At 38.1% G+C, this 20,740-nt stretch overlaps 1 protein-coding gene and 1 non-coding gene across 2 annotated transcripts in view; both read right to left on the reverse strand.

Annotated features, from left to right (window-relative positions):
• UBAP2 (ubiquitin associated protein 2) overlaps positions 1-20,740 on the reverse strand; it is a 91,919-nt gene that overhangs the window by 36,383 nt on the left and 34,796 nt on the right. Inside the window, exons 5-8 of the mRNA XM_069476519.1 lie at positions 17,746-17,902; positions 15,901-15,978; positions 5,205-5,259; positions 3,745-3,851 (exon numbers count right to left, since the gene is read on the reverse strand). Coding sequence (XP_069332620.1) covers positions 3,745-3,851; positions 5,205-5,259; positions 15,901-15,978; positions 17,746-17,902 — 397 coding nt within the window. The remainder of the gene's footprint in view (positions 1-3,744; positions 3,852-5,204; positions 5,260-15,900; positions 15,979-17,745; positions 17,903-20,740) is intronic.
• LOC138388806 (U6 spliceosomal RNA) lies at positions 7,119-7,226 on the reverse strand. The gene has a single exon (XR_011234292.1). It is a non-coding gene; the product is annotated as a U6 spliceosomal RNA (small nuclear RNA).

Raw genomic sequence — 20,740 nt, forward strand, 5'->3', positions numbered from 1 at the left:
AGCCACCGCGCCCGGCCTTTATTAACTTTTTTTTTTTTTTTTTTTGAGACAGAGTCTCACTCTGTTGCTCAGGCTAGAGTGAGTGCCGTGGCGTCAGCCTAGCTCACAGCAACCTCAAACTCCTGAGCTCAAGCGATCCTACTGTCTCAGCCTCCCGAGTAGCTGGGATTACAGGCATGCGCCACCATGCCCGGCTAATTTTTTCTATATATATATTTTTTTTAGCTGTCCATATAATTTCTTTCTATTTTTAGTAGAGATGGGGTCTCGCTCTTGCTCAGGCTGGTCTCGAACTCCTGAGCTCAAACGATCCGCCCACCTCGGCCTCCCAGAGTGCTAGGATTACAGGCGTGAGCCACCGCGCCCGGCCTTTATTAACTTTTTATGTTGAAATAATTATAGATTCATAGGAAGTTACCCTTCAATCTCCCCCAATGATTATATCTCACAAGCCAGACAACTGACACATGTTTAATGTATCTAGTTCTATGCCATTTTTAATTGTGATAAAATAGACATTACATAAAATTTCATTTATACTTTTATATATTTTGTATACAAGTCCTTTATCAAATATAGGTTTTATAAATATTTTGTCCCAGGCTATGGCTTGTTCTTTCATTTCCTTATTGTCTTCAGAAGAGCAGAATTTTAAAATTTTTAATAAAATCTATTCTGTCAAGTTTTTCTTTTATGACTCCTGTTTATTGGGTCCTATATGAGGAATCTTTGCCTAAAGTCACAAAGATTTGTCACTATAATTTTTTTTTTGTAAATTATACTCTGCAGTTGCACATTTTAGATCTGTTATCAACTTGGAGTTGTTTTTCTGTATACAGCATTAATATATTGATTTGCCTCATAACCTTTGCCAAAATCAATTAGCCTGTTTTCTATAGGAGCAGTCAGGGGAAAAAACAAGGAAGAAAACAAAATCAATTAGTCATATAAGTCTGTGTTAATTTCTAGACTTTGTTACTGATCTGTTTCAGTAACAGCTTTTGTCAATTCCACAGTCTTCATTACAGCAGCTTTAGACTAAGTTCTTCAAATCAGGGAGTGTTGAGTTTCTTAAAAACATCAGTGGGGACAGTTTTCACGTGATGGACTACTACTTTGGATTAATAAGTTCAAAGACTGAGTCAGTAAACCCTAACCTTCACAATAATGAGATTTAAAATATATTAAAATGTTATCTCTCTTGATTTATTATGTCTTCTTAAATTTCTATCAATATGCTTTGGTATTCTGATAATTTGTCTTTAAATTCTTTTATAGCATCACCAAAAAAATGACAAAAGTTTTTCTCCCTTTCCAATCTTGATGACTTTTTTTTTCCTTTTTGTACTTATTAGGACCTCCAATACAGTGGTGAATAGAAGCAGCGAGAGCAAGCACCTTTATCTTGCTTCAGAGGGAAAATATTCATTCAATATACCACCATTAACTATATGTAATATTTGCTGTAAGTGTTATAGATATCCTTTATCTGATTAAGAAAATTTTCTTATATTCTGGATTATCAAATATTTTTAAAAATCATGAATAGATATATTTTCTTAAATGCTTTTCCTTATTACAATGATCACATGAATTTTCTCCTTAATTCTGTTAAATGGATGAATAATACCCGTTTAACAAAATTTGTATGTTCGTATGTTTTTCCCATATAATGCACAAGGACAGCTGGGACTACATGCATGCACCACCATACCTGGCTAATTTTTCTATTTTTTTGTAGAGATGATGTCTCCCTCCTGATAAGGCTGGTCTTGAATTCCTGACCTCAAGAGATCTTCCTGCTTCGGCCCCTCAAAATGCCAGGATTACAGGCATGAGACACCACGTCTGGCCCATTCACCTATTAAAGTGGCTTTAAAAGAAAACTGAAAATACCAAGTGCTGGTGAGGATTGTGGAGTCTTATATATTCCTGGTTGGAAAGCAGTTCAAAGACTGAGTAGTGCCTACTCAGGGGCTACTTATAACTTCTGTTGATCCTCTTTACAATTTCTCTATTTCTAGTTCATTAATTGTGATCCTAAGACAGTGCTGATGTTATATGGGTGTTTGTTTTTTTATAATTTATTGAGCTATGCTTCTATATTTTGGGATATATATTTCAGTGCGTTAAATTATGGTTTTATAGCTGAGTGTGGTGGCTCATGCCTGTAATCCTAGCACTTTGGGAGGATTGCTTGAGGCCAGGAAGGAGTTCAAGACTAGCCTGAGCAAGAGCAAGACCCTGTCTCCATTAAAAAAAAACAAAAAAACAAAAAACAGCCAGGCATGGTGGCACGTGCCTATGGTCCCAGCTACTTGGAAGCACAAGGCAGGAGGATCACTTGAGCCCAGGAGTTTGAGGTTGGAGTGAGCTATGCTGATGGCACTACACCCTAGCCTGGGCAACAGAGCAAGAGACCCTGTCTAAAACACAGAACAAAAAAAAATTTTTAAAAATATGGCCGGGCGCGGTGGCTCACGCCTGTAATCCTAGCACTCTGGGAGGCCGAGGCGGGTGGATCGCGCGAGGTCAGGAGTTCGAGACCAGCCTGAGCAAGAGTGAGACCCCGTCTCTACTAAAAATAGAAAGAAATTAGCTGGACAACTAAAATATATATATACAAAAAATTAGCCGGGCATGGTGGTGCATGCCTGTAATCCCAGCTACTTGGGAGGCTGAGGCAAGAGGATTGCTGGAGCCCAGGAGTTTGAGGTTGCTGTGAGCTAAGCTTACGCCACGGCACTCACTCTAGCCCAGGCAACAGAGTGAGACTCTGTCTCAAAAATAAATAAATAAATAAATAAATTATGGTTTTGTAAATATAATCTCAATAGCTAATTTATATAACCATGAATAAATCCTCTGAATAACTCTATATAAATGAACAACAAATATTTACCCATTAATTTCAGAATATAAAGGAGCCCAAAACAGGAGTACCTTGTTTTGGAGAACAAAAAGAAAAACCTGCAGAAACAATGTTGCTCAAACCCATTCATTTGTCTACCCCATCATCTTATATTAATTATCTGGCGAAATGTTAGCATCCATCATTAGCAATGGTAAGTATTTTCAGTAAAAAGTCTTCTCCTGGCCGGGCGCGGTGGCTCACGCCTGTAATCCTAGCACTCTGGGAGGCCGAGGTGGGCGGATCGTTTGAGCTCAGGAGTTCGAGACCAGCCTGAGCAAGAGCGAGACCCCACCTCTACTAAAAATAGAAAGAAATTATATGGACAGCTAAAAATATATATAGAAAAAATTAGCCGGGCATGGTGGCGCATGCCTGTAGTCCCAGCTACTCGGGAGGCTGAGACACGGGATCGCTTGAGCTCAGGAGTTTGAGGTTGCTGTGAGCTAGGCTGACGCCACAGCACTCACTCTAGCCTGGGCAACAGAGTGAGACTCTGTCTCAAAAAAAAAAAAAAAGTCTTCTCCTATGAAATTCTATGTATCTGTGAACATTGCAAATGGAGTGTGTGGATTTGTGCTGATTTATGCTGATTTATGCAGATTACCTTATACAGCCCCTATCTCAGAGTGCACAAGGAAAACCAAATCCCTTCTTATCAATGATGTTTGTAAGTGATAGACTTTGGAGGTAAAAATTAACCAAGAGTTTTGGGGATAAGACAGTAGCCTGTTTTTCATTGTTCTCAATCTACTTAATCTTTGTATGACAACATAAAACTCTTAATAGCTCAAACATTTAAAATCCATCTCTGACAAAAATAGAACACTTACCAGCAGTTCCCTCAGCGGCACCGTTCTGCGCAGCTTCTGAAACTACCAGTGTTGTCCCACACCCATTTGTAGATGTAGAATCTGAATAGTCCGCAGGATTAAATGTACTGGGGTTTAAGAAAGAATAAAGACAAATGAAGCAGCACCAAAGTCACTAACTGTACATACACGATATTCCTCCAAATAAGCACAGTCCCTTCCAGTAGTCACTGTAAAAGACTTTACTCTCCTGCCCTTACATCAGGATGCAGATCTGAAAAGCCATAGGTTGACTAGGGACACTCCATACTCTCTTGTATGGTGGCCTTATTTTCCTAAAATACTGTCCTCTGCATCCTAAATCAGATGTGGAAACCGAGAATCTTTCAAAGCAGAATAAGGGCTCTAACAGAAAACTAGGCACAAATAGGCAACAAGCTTTTTCTTCCAATGTCAGAATCCAAGTTTGGCTTTGAACCTTTTACAAAAGAACTATAACGCTCCTTTATGTACAGAAACATTGGATACAGCTAAGAAGAAAGTATTTTGTTCAGCACCTCTCTTTTCATTAAAATCCTAAACTAAGCACTAATAGGCCAAAATAAATTTTACCTTTAAAATTTTCAAAAGCAAATATTAAGCAAACAGAAAAATCCACAAAACAGTTTAAAACTAATGGGTTAGGTTTTATATCTTTCAGTGTTCCTGCCAGTTTTCTGTGTTTCCGTCCCTCCTTTTTCCACAGGAAAATGAGGCAGAAAATAGTAATGGTAGGAGGCACCACCGTCTCTAGAAGGCACTGACTCCAAGAGTGCTGCCCTGAAACTATAGAGCAACAAAGAGATTTTCCTTGAGCCAATTTCCTTCCTTCCTTCACTACATATGGCTTCCTTAAGGTGTTTTAAAAACTTAATTTTCTAAAAATCCAGGAGGAGCTAGTATTTTAGAAGCAAACAAAAAGTAAAAGAATACCCAGAAAAAAGGATTAAACTACTGATTTGAGCAACTATGCAGTATTACAGATCAGGAAAAAATTATCACTTTTACATAAATAAGCATTGCATTTACTTAGCATTCAGGGAAAACTGCTGGATTTACCAACACAGCTATTATGCAGTGGTTTTCAACTAGGGGTGATTACGTACCCCCCACCTCAGTGAATATTTAGCTAAATCTGTAGGCATTTTGATTGTCACCCTATCAGATGAGGTGCCACTGGCACCTAGTAGGGAGAGAAGAGGGATGTTGCTAAACATCTTATAATGCACAGGACACCCCACCACCCTTATAAGTATTATCAAACCCTGCCTATTGAAAGATCAATTTTATTTAGGCTATTTCACTTGTTAGTAAAATCTTTTTAAGTGTAGAAAACATCTGACCCACCAGGATAAGTAAATTAGTTATAGGATAGAATAAGGGGAAGTAGAACAACCACCAGGGAAGAAAATAACTACAAAAATAGGATGGCTCTGACTCACCCCATGCCTTGGGTTGAGAACCTTCCTGCCCCTCTCCCTCTGCCAAGTCCAAATCCTAAAAAAGAAAAAAAAAGGCAAAAAATAATGCCTGTGTCCTACACAACTAGACGTCTTTCAACTTCTTCATTCTATACTAACTACCGAAACAGTATTATCATTGTGTCAAGCAGCACCAACATTCCCATGTAGAGCACCCAGTTTGCTGATCCCTGCTGACATAATTACGTACCCAGTTAGTGACTTCAAAGGCTAGAAAAGGATTCAATTCTGCTTGTGTAATATTTGAGGTATTTGACAGTTTAACATTGGCAGGTTACATGGTAAGTCTGCATCTTTGCATCTTTTAAAATCAGGTAAAGCAAACATCATGACATCATAAGCCACTACTATTAAATGAACTGAGAACCAGAAAGAAACTGCAAAGCAGGCTGAAGGCACTGTTAAAACTTTTTAATACCAGGATTTTCATCAATGACCAAAATGGCAGCAAGCATGAGAAAAAGCAGGCAAGAAGAGAAAATTTTGTTTAGCACCTCTCCACTTTCTCTTCATTAAAATCCTAAACTGAGGATCAAAGACCTAAGCTTAAGAGGTAAAACTATAAAACTGTTAGAGGAAATCATAAGGTAAATCCCTCACAACAGTGGATCTGTCAATGTGGATTTGGCAGTGATTTCTTGGATATGACACCACAGGCATAAAAAAAATATATAGACAAACTGGACTTCATAAAATTTAAAAATTTTTGTGTATCAGAAGACACTATTAACAGTAAAAGGGCTATCCATATAATGGGAGAAAATATCTGCAAATCATGTATCTGATCACAGAGTAACATCTGGAATATACAGAGAATTTCACAAACTAAACAAATAAGCAACCTGATTCAAAAATGGCAAAGAACCTGAACAGATATTTCTCCAGAGAAGATATACACATAGCCAATAAGCACATGAAAGATACTCAACATCACTAATCACTAGGGAAATACAAAACAAAACCACAATAAAATCCCACCTCACACCCATTAGGATTGCTTTTATCAATACAAAAACAAAGCAAAACAGAAAGTAAGTGTTGGGGAAGATGTGGAGCACACCCTTGTGCACTGGTGGAAACGTGAAACGGTGGAGCTGCTTTGGATAAAAATATGGCGCTTCCTCAAAAAGAAATACAATGATCATATATCAAGCAATTCTGGTTCAGTGTACTATCCATACGTAGAATTGAAAGCAAGGTCTCAAAGAGGAACCTGTACACCCATGTTCATAACAGCATTATTCACAATAGCCAAGAGGTAGAAGCAACCCATGTATTCGTTGAAAGACGAAAGGGTAAACAAAATGTCGTATACACATACAATGGATTACTATTCAGCCTTAAAAAGGAAAGAAATCCTGACACATGTTACATGGATGAGCCCTGTGGACATTACGCTTAGCAAAATAAGTCAGTCACAAAATGTATCTAGAGGTACCTAGAATAGACAAATTCAGAGTGAGAAAGTAGAATCATGGTTGCCAGACACTAAGGGGAGGAAAGAAAGGGGATTACGGTTTAAAGAGTTTCAGTTTTTGCAAGATGAAATAAGTTCTGAAGATGAATAGTGATGATGGCTGCACAATAATATGAATGTACTTAATACCACTGAACTGTACAATTAAAATTGGTTAAGATGGTAAATTGTATCTTATGAGTATTTTACAATTTAAAAAAAATTTTTTTTCCAAACATCACAAACTGAACCCCTAAAACAATCATGATTTAGAGGTCTAATAAGGGACAAAAACTAGACGGTGGGATGAGAAGAACAAAGGAGTTCCTATGGCTACAGAAGTGGCCATTTCTGCATAAACGAGGAACTCCCCATACCTTTCAAGTGGGTAAAAAAAAAAAAAAATCTATTTCTTCTTTTACTATTTTTATTTTTTAATTTTTATTTTTTGTCGTCCTTGCGCAGGGGCCATGCTAATCTTCTCTGTATCATTCCAATTTTAGTATATGTGCTGCCGAAGCAAGCACTTCTTTTACTATTTTAAAGAGCTATCTTAGGCACAGAATCACTAAGACTATCAGTTTTTCTTCACTTTTATGGAACCAAGGTTGTCCACAGCTAAATCACTATGAAGTATTCTTGATGAACCCAACTAAAGCCTTGGCAGTAATAATCACAATGATCGAATACTAAAAGGAACTATAATACACTTAGGCAAAACAATGTGCAAGTTGCCCTTATCCTGAACTTCCTCCCCTAACACTTGATTCAATAAAACTTTGTTAATAAATGACATATTTCCACTAAAAAACAAAGCAATAAAATCAACATATAAAAGACTCATAAAGGTACAGTTTGTATTATTTTGAATAGTTTATATTACCTTGTTTTTTATCATGTACAGCTGACTTAATTGTTCAATTCAAACTTAAAACCTTTAACTGTAAAAAAAAAAAAATGCAGCATGTTCATGCAATGGATTATTATTTGGCCATGAAAAGGAATGAAGTACTGATACATGTTACATGGATGAATGTTTTAAACATTAACCCAAGAGAAATCAGCCAGTCACAAAAGACCACATACTATATGATTCTATTTATTGGAAATGTCCAAAATAAAAAAATCTATATAGAGATAGAAAGTAGATTAAATTACTGGTTGCTGGGGGTTGGAGTGGAAGAACGGAAGGGTTTCCTTCTGAGGTGATGAAAATGTTCTAAAATTGATTGTGGTAATGGTTGCACAACTCTATAAACACACTAAAAACCACTGAAGTACATATACTTTAAATCAGCAGCCCTCAACCTTTTTGACACCAGGAACCAATTTCATGGAAGACAATTTTTCCACAGATTGAGGGGGTGGAATTGATTCAGGATCATTCATGTGCATTACATTTATTGTGTACTTTACTTCTGTTATTATTAGCACTGTAATATGTAACGAAATAATAATACAACTTACCACAGGTTGAGGACCCCTGCATGAGTGAAATGTATAGGTTATAAATTTTATCTAAAGAATATTTTCTTTATTGCTTATATAAAGAATTCTTGTCCCCCGCCCCCAGAAAAAAAGTAAAAAAACTTAACTGGGTTCACGTGCACCCATTGTGACATAAGAGAATTCATTTCAATGGCATATGTGTGACAAATGGCATTAACAGTTGTTAAATATTATGAAAATAGTGGCAAATTTTATAGGTGAGATTCTGCTAAGAAAAATCTAAAATACTTGAGAAGCAAGCAAAATGTGCAAGAAAGATAAGACAGAAAAGGAAAGGCCAAAAAGTTGAAGAATTCCTCCAAGTTACCTGAAAGAAGTCAGCATCAACTACATATATCTGTCACTAAAGAGCAGCAGCTGCACCCAAGTATTAACCACAAATCAGTATTTTTTTTTTTTAAACTAACCCACCTTTCCCAGAAATTTTACCCAGATAACAAAATTGGTTTTTCCTACTCACCTGGTTAGTAACGCTACCATTAACATTATTTTGTGTATGTATCATTTGCCTACATTGTTAGCTGGAACAAACATTGATCTAACAGCACAGAATAATAAAAGATCCAGAGTCTTATTTGAGAAAACCAAGTTCAATATTCCTGAAGATTATCATAATGAATAAACCAGTGCTATAGTAAACATCATACCTTTTCTTCTCCTAGAAGACTGGGACTCTGTACTACATCTATGTTGAATGACTGTGAAAGTTTTAATTAAGTAATCCTAGCACTCTGGGAGGCCGAGGCAGGTGGATCGCTCAAGGTCAGGAGTTCGAGACCAGCCTGAGCAAGAGCAAGACCCCCGTCTCTATTAAAAAAATAGGAAGAAATTAACCGGACAACTAAAAACATATATAGAAAAAATTAGCCAGGCATGGTGGTGCATGCCTGCAGTACCAGCTACTTGGGAGGCTGAGGCAGGAGGATCACTTGAGCCCAGGAGTTTGAGGTTGCTGTGAGCTAGGCTGACGCCATGGCACTCACTCTAGCCTGGGCAACAAAGCTAGACTCTGTCTCAAGGAAAAAAAAAAAAAAAAGTTTTAATTAAGTAATATTAACATCTTTTACACTGAAAGCCAGAAAGGAAAGTTGCTCATTACCCTTAAAAATGCCAAAACTCAAGAGCAACCAACTGCCTTTAGCAGAGCAGATCCTAACTGCAGACATGGCCCCAGACCCAAACGTGTGTGTAACCTAAAGGGAAAGAAATAGAGAACGGGAGCCTAATCTAAGATAAAAAGCAATCCCTCCCTCATTCCCAAGAGATGAGAGGAGGGAGAGCTTTGATAAAAGCCAGCTGTGCCAGAAACTGTGTAGACTTGAATTTTTATCACTGCCCACTCTGGGTCATGACATGAAAGAACTTTAAGGACCTGGCTAGTTCTAAAGTTCCTGAATGTTCAAGACTAGTTCAACAATATGGATGGTGCTACTCCCATGTCCAGAGACTCATTCAGGCCACAGAGCGCAAAATCTCTGGGCCTTACATGGCTCAGGAACTGATGCTTCTTCCAAGCAATGCCTCTGTGCCCCTGGACCAGGGTGTACTCCCAGAGAGACAGGAGTATTCCCACTTCCAAACCCCAAAGCAACCTAAATGAAAACACCAAAATTCCCCTGGAATTCAATGAGGACAAAAACTTAGAAACAACTCTTAGATCACCTATATTAGCTTTTCCTTAGCAAAGAAGTCTGATGAATGAACTTGCCACTATAATTGTTTCAGGGACAGGGAAAAACTAATGGATTCTAATACTAGTGAATGAAAAGTCTGATTTTAAAACAGGATATTTAATAGTCTCCGAGTACATCCCCCAAAATATTTATCAATTTGGGGAGAGGAGGAGTAAGGTTACAAAGGAGAAACAAATGGCAGAAACCATTTTCCTTAACAAAGTAATCAACATTAACATCACCAGTAATGGTACAAACCTGTATCACGAGCCCTCTAATAGGATATATGAGGTCAGTTACTATCACTTTATGATGTTCCTGCCAAAAACTATAGCCTGAAGCAAATCATGAGAAACTCCTCAGACTGATATTGAAGGGCATTCTACAACATAAAAATTCCGTACACTTCAAAACTGTCAAGGCCATGAACAACAAAGACAGACTGATAAACTGTTCCACACTGAAGGAGACTAAAGACACAATGCAACTAAATGCACTGTGCTGTCCTAGACTGGATCCTGGACCAGAAATTTTTCTGTTTTACTATAAAGAACATCAGCAGGATAACTAGCAAAATTTGAAAAAGCCTAGAGATTGCATCAATAGCAATTTCCTGATTTTATCATTTTAACGTAGTTCTACATGGGAATATCTTTTTTAAAGGATATACACGTGATCTAATACTAACAGACTGGGGAAAAAAAGAAAATTTAGGAGTAACTGTCATTATGGCTGCAATTTACACTCAAAATAGTTCAGAAAAAAGATATGCACATATACAGAGAATAAAGCAAACATAAAAAGATATTAAAATTTGAGAAATCTGGGTGAATGGTATGCAAAATTGTGCTTTTTAACTTAAAATCTTAAAGCCTCACTGCTGAGCACTTTGGTGCACATTTTATATAAGAGTATTTTAGGCCGGGCGCGGTGGCTCACGCCTGTAATCCTAGCACTCTGGGAGGCCGAGGCGGGTGGATCGCTCGAGGTCAGGAGTTCAAGACCAGCCTGAGCAAGAGCAAGACCCCGTCTCTACTAAAAATAGAAAGAAATTATATGGACAACTAAAATATATATATACAAAAAAAAATTAGCCGGGCATGGTGGCGCATGCCTGTAGTCCCAGCTACTCGGGAGGCTGAGGCAGTAGGATCGCTTAAGCCCAGGAGTTTTAGGTTGCTGTGAGCTAGGCTGACGCCACGGCACTCACTCTAGCCCGGGCAACAAAGCGAGACTCTGTCTCAAAAAAAAAAAAAAAAAAAAAAGGGTATTTTAATCTCTGAAAAATCCAAGTTTCCCATTTTAGGACCTTTGTACTAGTTCTTCTCTTCTGAGTTTAAACACCACCTCCTCAGAGACTTCCCCGGGCCACCCAATCTAAAGGAGACCCTACTAACACTTAATCACACCACTCATCATTTTCTTAAGATGAATATTGCTTTTATTTGTCTTCCCTCCTTCCCAACCCAGGATGGGAGGGACCATACATCTTGTTCACAGCAATATCTTCAACAATATAATAGGTACATAAATATTAGTTGCTGCATTTAAGACTGATATGTTCCTTTTTCATGGTCATGTCCAAAAAAAGAGAAACAAAGTAAATTAAAAAAAGAAATAAAAAAATAAAGAAAGAAAGAAAAAGAAGGAAAAAAAAGACAGAAAGAAAAAAGTAAAAGAAAAAAAGACTGATATGTAACCTCAATTTCATAAACATGAAGTCTTTTGTGGATTGAGTTAACTGTTACATTTACAGGCACAATAATGGCACTATACAATTACAGGAAGTACTCAAGCTGTTCAGCAATTGATTTTAGAACACTGCATTTTGTCAAATACCATGTGGCAACAGGACTCAAGAAGGTACTGCAGAGGATTCAAAAACGAAAAGTAAAATGTTAACAAAGAACGGTAGGTGCCCAAAATTACTTTTCACTTGTATTATGTAGACCCTATTCATGCAATAATTAGTTTTAAAAATACAAGAACCAATTTGAGCTGGTAAGTACAAAACAGTGAGGTTAAGTACGGTAAAATAAATCACTTAGAAAAGTCTGGGAGTAAACTATTGTTGCCTTTTGCACAGCTTTACTTTTCTCCCACCCAGAAGGAAACCAACTTCCTCCTACAACCTCAAGTATAACTCACTACCTTCCTTGTCTCGGTCTCACCAAAAGACAGACAAGAACTATACACACAAGCCACCAAACCACATACCAATACACAAAATGGAGAAACATACAGGAGTAGAGGAGTGACTGAACTGTGCAGCTGACACTTCAACACGGGTTTGAACTGCACAGGTGCAATCACTGAGGGTGTCAATCCAAACAAGGATTGACAATAGTATGGCTGGGATGCAAACCCCAGGGAGGACTAACATTTCCTTCACGTGGGTTCCATGGGGCCCACATTGGAACTTGAGTATACGTGGATTTTGGTATATTCCGGGGTCCTGGAATCAATCACCTGTGTATGACTATAATTTCTTTCACTTATTTACACAACATAAAAATAGATGTCTATCATATTGTCTAATCTTCAAGCTGAGAATGTCATTTCTAATAAAAAACACATTCTGCTCCAATACATAAAAAAACGCTTGATCAATGCCACGAAGTCCATATGAAAAAGCATTTTAATCGTTTTCTGTTCAAAGCACATTCAACACAAAGTCAAATAAACAAGTAAATAAGAGCAGTGAGTCACATTAAGTTTTACATTATTTTGGAGCTCCTAAATTATACCAATACTGTGGGTTTATTTACTTTTAGAAAAAATATATACCCAGAAATACAAAAGATGACAAAAGATAAGACAGGAAATAAAGGCCTATGTGATATACAGTCTGAAACTCTGAAACATCTGAAGGCAAGAACTCCTAAAATTATTTTTTAAATACACTGATGTAGACTACAAAAAATACCTTTAGCATCATAGCAATTTTCACACTATCTCCATGAAACAGTAAATTTCTCTCTGCTTATCTCTCTCCTCTCTTCAGAATATTGGTTGAAGGAACCCAAATTTAGTTGCTCCTTCCCCTGTGATCATCTCACACATAGCAATTCCCAATACGGACCCCGCTACTTACAGTGGGTTTCACAGTCCTGGAGCTAAGCTTCAGGAAGGTCTTCGAAAAGCTCAGCAGGACTGCCAGCAGGCCCTTTCTCCACAGGACAAATTATCAAAGGGCCCGCTGGCAAACATACTTACTCCAGCTTCTAATAAAATTCAGTCTTAACCCAAATCCTCTGCAAAATCCTCAATTTCATTCCACTAGCCAAAAAGTTTATAGAAATGGTTTCAGCATGAATCTAGCTCCTCTCCACACTAGTGAAAATTATCTACTGAAGCCAACTGATCAAGCCAAGAATGAAGGGCAAAACAGATATTTCAACTTGACCACATTTCTGATTGTTTCCATTCTGTTCCTATTCGCGGTTACATCTACCAATGAGGAAATTATATGCACAGTCACCATACAGTCCAGGAAAGAACATGGAGAAGTCGAATAGGCTGGGCGCGGTGGCTCACGCCTGTAATCCTAGCACTCTGGGAAGCCGGGGCGGGAGGATCGTTTGAGCCCAGCAGTTAGAGACCAGCCTGAGAAAGAGCAAGACCCCCGTCTCTACTAAAAAAATAAAGTAATTAAAAAAAAAAAAAAGAAAGAAATTAGCCGGACAACTAGAAATATATAGAAAAAATTAGCCGGGCATGGTGGCACATGCCTGTAGTCCCAGCTACTCAGGAGGCTGAGGCAGAAGGATCTCTTGAGCCCAGGAGTTTGAGGTTACTGTGAACTAGGCTGACGCCATGGCACTCTAGCCTGGGCAACAGAGTGAGACTCCGTCTCAAAAAAAATAAATAAATAAAAAAGAAATCGAATAATGCACAGATCCCTTCCAGAATTGACCTGTGACATTTATTAAGAAAAACTCTGGTGATTTTACATGGCCTCTTAAGTTTATTTTGGCTTCATATTTGCCTAAATAAAACCAAAGTAAACATATCAACTCTACTCAATAACACTACCCATGCTAACTCCCACATATACTTGTTCTCCAACTCACCAGCCATATCCTATAATGCATTCTTTTAACAATGACTCTCTTCAATTTTTGACATGGGTCAGCCTTTAATCTTTACATGTATCTCTAAGCAACCAATCCAAATGCATATAATGACTAGATTCTTACTCTAAAAGGGCTAAATTGAAGAGTTCAATAATGCAGTAGTGGGAGTTCAGTCTGAACTCAAATTCAGATTTGACTATTTCTCTGAGAAGCCCATTAAGATCAGGAGAAGCATGTGAAGGCTCAAATACCCTAGGAAAGAAAATCTTCTCCATACAATTATGGAAAACAGTACCAACTTTTCTCAAAAAACTAAAAAGAGAATTACCATATACAATACAGCAATCCCACTACTGGTTATCTACCCAAAGGAAAGGAAATCAATATATCAAAGAGATACATGCTCTCCCATGTTTCCTGCAGCACTATTCATAATACCAAAGGTAGAGAATCGGCCTAAGTGTCCTTCAATGCATAAATAGATAAAGATAATGTGGTCTACATATGCAATAGAATACTGTTTGGCCATAAAAATGAATGAAATCATGTCATTTGCAGCAACATGGATGGAACAGGACGTCATTATGTTAAGCAAAATAAACCAGACACAGAAAAAGAAATGTCACCCGTATTCATTCACATGTGGGAGCTTAAAAACTTGATTTCATGGAGGTAGAGAGTAGAATGACAGTTACTAGAGGCTGGGAAGGTGGTGGGAGGTGGGAGGCAGTGGGGAAGGAAGTGGGAAGAGAGGTTGGTTAATGGGTACAAATATACAATTAGAAGTTGTAATGTTCAATAGTAGGGTAGGACGACTACAGTTAATGATGTATTAGTACATTTCAAAATAGCTACATGAAAGGCCTTGAAATGTTCTCAAGACAGAGAAATGATAAATGCTTGAGGTGATGGATATCCTAAACACCCTGACTTGATCCTTAGGTATTATCTATATATGTAACAAAATATCACATGTATCCAATAAGTATAATTATGTATCAATAAAAAAAATTTTACGGTAAAATTGCAATCAATTCCATTTTCTTCACCTCTAACAGGAAAAAACAGGCAGAAAAATCTATTTTTCGTTTCCACAGCCACCCCAACCTTCAGCAACCACCACCCTGATCAGTCAACAGCCACTACATATCAAGGCAAGACCCTTCACCAGCAAAGATACTCACTGAAGGTTCAGCTGATCGTTAGCATTTTTTAGCAATAAAAGTATTTTTAATTAAGTTTTAAAGAATCACACTGTACTGTAAGTACAATTATACTTTGTCAATTAAAAATAATATTATTAAAAATTTTTAAAAGCGGTATCATATAGGTAAGACACATCTGTTAAACTCCAACGTAGGTAATTTATTATTTTTAAACAAGGTCTTGCTCTATTGCCCAGGCTGGAATACAGTGGCATCATCACCACTCACTGCAACTTCAAACACCTAAGCTCAAGAGATCCTCCCACCTGAGCCTTCTAAGGAGCTGGGACTACAGGCACCCACCACGACACCCGGCTAATTTTTTTTTTTTTTTTCTTTTTTTCGGAGATGGGGGTCTCACTATGTTGCGCAGGCTGGTCTCAAACTCCTGGCCTCAAGCAATCCCCCTGCCTCAGACTCCCAAGTGCTAGGATTACAGGCATAAAAAGTCACCACACTCAGCCTTAACATAGGTGAACTGAATAATGACTTTTGGTCACAGCTTTTAAATTACTCATGAAAAGGGCTTTCTAAGCTCAACCGAAAACAACCAACAGGTTTCTTCAAAACTACATAATCCAAACAGTTCATTCACAGGCATCAGGACACAAATGAGATTTTAGAAGACCAATCATTCTTTCACAGCACACTGCCATTCCTAGTCAGAGCCCAGCAAAACCACCACCTGTTTCTTCCCTCTGATTGAAAGCAATTCCTTTCCTTCTTATTCTGGCTTACCTCTACTTCGGGCTCGCTTGCCACGGTCTGAAGGTTTGTCCCCTTGATGGCTATCAATTCCATTTTCTTCACCTCTAACTAAGAGAAAAAAAAAAAAAAGAGCAGAAAAATCTACTTTTCATTTCTAAATCTCCTGGATATACGCTTATCAGACACCTATAAAAATAAGGAATAAGTGACCAAAGAAAATCCTAAAAACTGGCTAAAACTTAAACATTGGGTTCAGAAGGATTAAGAACAAAAGCATCTAAAAAATAAATGATAGCACATCATGCTTAATTCACAGGTGACAATTCTGAAAAGAAATTAACGAATCAATTTTTTCCTCTTACATAGATTTGCCCTCCTAAACTTAAGTTTTTCCTTCAAAAAAGCACCTTCATTGTGTAACTATGTAATACATCACAGAATTTGCTCGTAAGTTCAAAGCCTGGAAAGGCACAGAATAGCAAACTAGTAATACCAAAGAAACACTGAATCGTTAGAAAAATTAAAATGTTAGAGAAGAGTTTTCCTAGGATGCTGTCCAGAAAATGCCAGCACAATCTTTTCTTTTCCACATCCCTATATTGGCATTAAATTAATGACTCAAGGCTGGGCGCGGTGGCTCACGCCTGTAATCCTAGCACTCTGGGAGGCCGAGGCGGGTGGATCGCTCGAGGTCAGGAGTTCGAGACCAGCCTGAGCAAGAGTGAGACCCCGTCTCTATTAAAAATAGAAAGAAATTATATGGACAACTAAAATATACATATACAAAAAAATTAGCCGGGCATGGTGGCGCATGCCTGTAGTCCCAGCTACTTGGGAGGCTGAGGCAGTAGGATCGCTTAAGCCCAGGAGTTTGAGGTTGCTGTGAGCTAGACTGACGCCACGGCACTCACTCTAGCCCGGGCAACAGAGTGAGACTCTGTCTCAAAAAAAAAAAAAAAAAAAAAATTAATGACTCAATATAATAAAGAAATTTTACGGGAGATATTGGCATGTTTTGCCCCCTCATTTGTTTAAGCGCTTAATTCACATGAGTTTTCAGTGAGCCTTTCCTTGGAAATCCACTTAAATTTATCAAACAAGGGTCCATAATTCTCATCTCACCTTCTGCCTTTGTTTTTCTCCATACCATAGTTTTTAAATAACATTATTAAAATATATTAATATAAAATATTTTACTTCTCTTTTATACTGTTACATCCCACTCCATCTTCATTAAAAAGTGTTTCAGGAGGGCAAAGATTTTTATCTGCTTTACTCATTGCTATATGCCTATAAAGTTCCCACTACATAGCAGGTGCTCAAAATGAGCTAGCAAAAGTCTCTAAGGTGATATGTCAAATATTTATTTTATTCATTCATAACGTAGCTACTTTGATGTTATCTCCATAGCAGGCAGGGTTGTTTTTTGGTAAATGGTGCCGAAACCTGGGTCTAATGGAAAGTATTGAGAAAATCTTGCTTATGCAACAACTTTCCTCTTATGTCTAACCCTTGCCTACATACCGTAAGTATCCATAAATGGGGAAAACAAAACAGGTACATCTTTGAATGACCCCACAACAAGCACACACACACCCTTTAGAGAATGCACTTGATTTATAAGAGAAAGCAATCTTAAGACACACTACACAACTACCTACCTACAGCCCAGGTCAGTGCCGACATGAAACCGCATCAGAGGTTCTAATGAACTACTCAGTTGCAGCTCATTTCTAGTGCTAGATGTAGAACACATTTTGTATTGAGGAAGTTGTTGATTTACGGGCATTCTTTGGACTAGTCTTTCAGCTTTTCAAAATGCATGAAAACTCATAAGAAAACGTTGAAACGTTGAGGAGAAAACTCCGCACTTACATTCTCTGCCACGATTGCCACCTCCTCTTCCTTTCCGGTTGTTGTTTCCACGTGCACGACTTGCTTCTCTCTCACTTCTCTTCTCTCTATTCTCTTTGTTTTCTGAATTCTCCTTTCCAAAATTTCTCTTCTTTCCTCCTACAGTCTCCCATGAAGTCTATCAAAGAGAATAGCTGTTACTCAGACTTGTCATTCATTCAAAATGTGTACGATGATCAAGAGCACAGGCATGTATCTTTCAAACCTAACTACCCACAGCTTGTAGCTCACTTGCCTATCATTTTAATTCTCTTCCATGTAGTTCTACTTGCTTGATGATAAAGGTGACAAACCTCTTCCTAAGCTCCTGTTGCTAAATAATTAGACCTCTCAGCTGCCCTGACAATGTACTGTGTGTTTTCCTACCATAGCCCTCTTCTATGCAGATTTAGAAATAATGTTATTTCCCCAAACTCCTATTCCATGCCATCCTTCCTATCCACGTAGTAGGCCTTAAACCCACTAATATAGAGAGTAATTCAAAGATACTTAGAATGATGGCCCAAAAGCTCCAGGAATAAAAACTTGCATATTCAATTATCCAAAGTCATAATTTAGAAAAATTTAATGGTAGAAAAGTGAAATTTAAGGATGGTTTTGTGTTTTTTATAAAGCAAATACTCAAATTTTCAATGTCAGAGAATTGTTCTGTCTTGCTGCTTGCCTCCAAAAAAACGAATAAAGAGAAAAATAAAAAAGAAAAAAAGAAAAAAAAAAAAGAGAATTGTTCTGATGAGAAACCAAATAATTTATATAACCTCCATTCTCCACCCAAACCTATAAAGGTGACACAAATCTAATCGTATCATAAATACATAAATTGTTTCCATCTTAGTCGATAAAAGGGGGGGAAAAAAGAAAGAAAAATATATAAATTGCTGAAAAAAAGAATGAGATACTACATTCTAAAATATAAGTGAATATAAGAATATCAAGCAAGGTATATTACATGGAAATCCCAACATTGGCCCAATAGTGTCTATTTACTTTTCCACAATCTACTTTATTTCACAAAGGATTTGAAGTTATTCAATCCCAAAATTAGAGTAATAATTATTTTAAGATGTAAAAAATCTGAAGAAAAAAAGAAAATAACATTGTATATTCAAAATAAATATAAGCAATAGAAATCAATAAATTAAAACTCAAGTGATATAGCCAAAATTGTTTCTAAAACAATGGAAGCCAGCTTCAAAACACTTTTTCTAATGGAATTTCTAGACTTCTGCAAACCTTTGATGAACTTACATATCTACTCAGATATAAAATGGATGTTAAAAAAAAAATACATATTGGCCGGGTGAGGTGGCTCACGCCTGTAATCCTAGCACTCTGGGAGGCCAAGGGTGGTGGATGGTCTGAGCTCAGGAGTTCAAGACCAGCCAGAGCAAGAGCAAGACCCCATCTCTACTAAAAATAAATAAATAAATAAAAAGTAGAAAGAAATTAGCTGGACAACTAAAAATATATAGAAAAAATTAGCCAGGCATGGTGGTGCATGTCTGTAGTCCCAGCTACTTGGGAGGCTGAGGCAGTAGGATCACTTGAGCCCAGGAGTTTGAGGTTGATGTGAGCTAGGCTGACGCCACGGCACCCTAGCCTGGGCAACAGAGTGAGACTCTGTCTCAAAAACAAAAACAAACAAACAAAAAAAAAAACATAAGCCCGGCGTGGTGGCTCACGCCTGTAATTCTAGTACTCTGAAATGCTAGGAGGCAGAAGGACTGCTTGAGGTAAGGAGTTCCAGACCAGTATGAGCAAAAGCAAGACCCCAACTCTATTAAAAATAGAAAAAACTGGCCGGGCGCGATGGCTCACGCCTGTAATCCTAGCACTCTGGGAGGCCGAGACGGGTGGATCGCTCAAGGTCAGGAGTTCGAGGCCAGCCTGAGCAAGAGCGAGCCCCTGTCTCTACTAAAAAAAAAAATAGAAACAAAATTATATGGACAACTAAAAATATATATAGAAAAAATTAGCCGGGCATGGTGGCGCGTGCCTATAGTCCCAGCTACTCGGGAGGCTGAGGCAGTAGGATCGCTTGAGCCCAGGAGTTTGAGGTTGCTGTGAGCTAGGCTGACGCCACAGCACTCACTCTAGCCCGGGCAACAAAGTGAGACTCTGTCTCAAAAAAAAAAAAAAAAAAAAAAAAAAATAGAAAAAACTTAGCTGGGCATGGTGGTGCGCACCTGTAGTCCCAGCTACTCGGGAGGCAGAGGCAGGAGATGGCTTGAGCCCAAGAGTTTAAGGTTGCTGTAAGATAGGCTGACTCCAGGTACTGTAGCCCAGACAACAGAGGGAAATTGTCTTTTTTTTTTTTTTTTTTTTTTTTGAGACAGAGTCTCACTCTGTTGCTCAGGGCTAGAGTGCCGTGGCGTCAGCCTAGCTCACAGCAACCTCAAACTCTTGGGCTCAAGCGATCCTTCTGCCTCAGCCTCCCGAGTAGCTGGGACTACAAGCATGCGCCACCATGCCCGGCTAATATTTTATATATATATTTTTAGTTGTCCAGCTAATTTTTTTCTATTTTTTTTAGTAGAGACGGGGTCTCACTCTTGCTCAGGCTGGTCTTGAACTCCTGGCTTCAAGCGATCCTCCCACCTCGGCCTCCCAAAGTGCTGGGATTGTAGCCGTGAGCCACCATGCTTAGCCCAAGTTTTCTCAATTAAAAAATACAAATGAAATACTGTGCAATCTCCACACAGAAATCAAAAGCTTACAGCTGACAGCTGCCCCCTAATGTAGTTTAGTTGCATCCTTTCTAAAATCAAAAGGATGAGCTCTAATGTACCTGCACACTCACCAAATTTTAACTAAGGTTAAAAAAAAAAAAACAGCTGAGATATGAAAACCAATATATATTTTCTTCTTATTAATATATATGTCAAACTGTTATGACAATATGTGTAGAGTATTCACACATAAGGAAAAAGGTACACCAGCAAGTACTGGTTTTCTG

Source organism: Eulemur rufifrons, chromosome 7 (assembly GCF_041146395.1).
Source record: "Eulemur rufifrons isolate Redbay chromosome 7, OSU_ERuf_1, whole genome shotgun sequence".
Taxonomy (NCBI): Eukaryota; Metazoa; Chordata; class Mammalia; order Primates; family Lemuridae; genus Eulemur; species Eulemur rufifrons.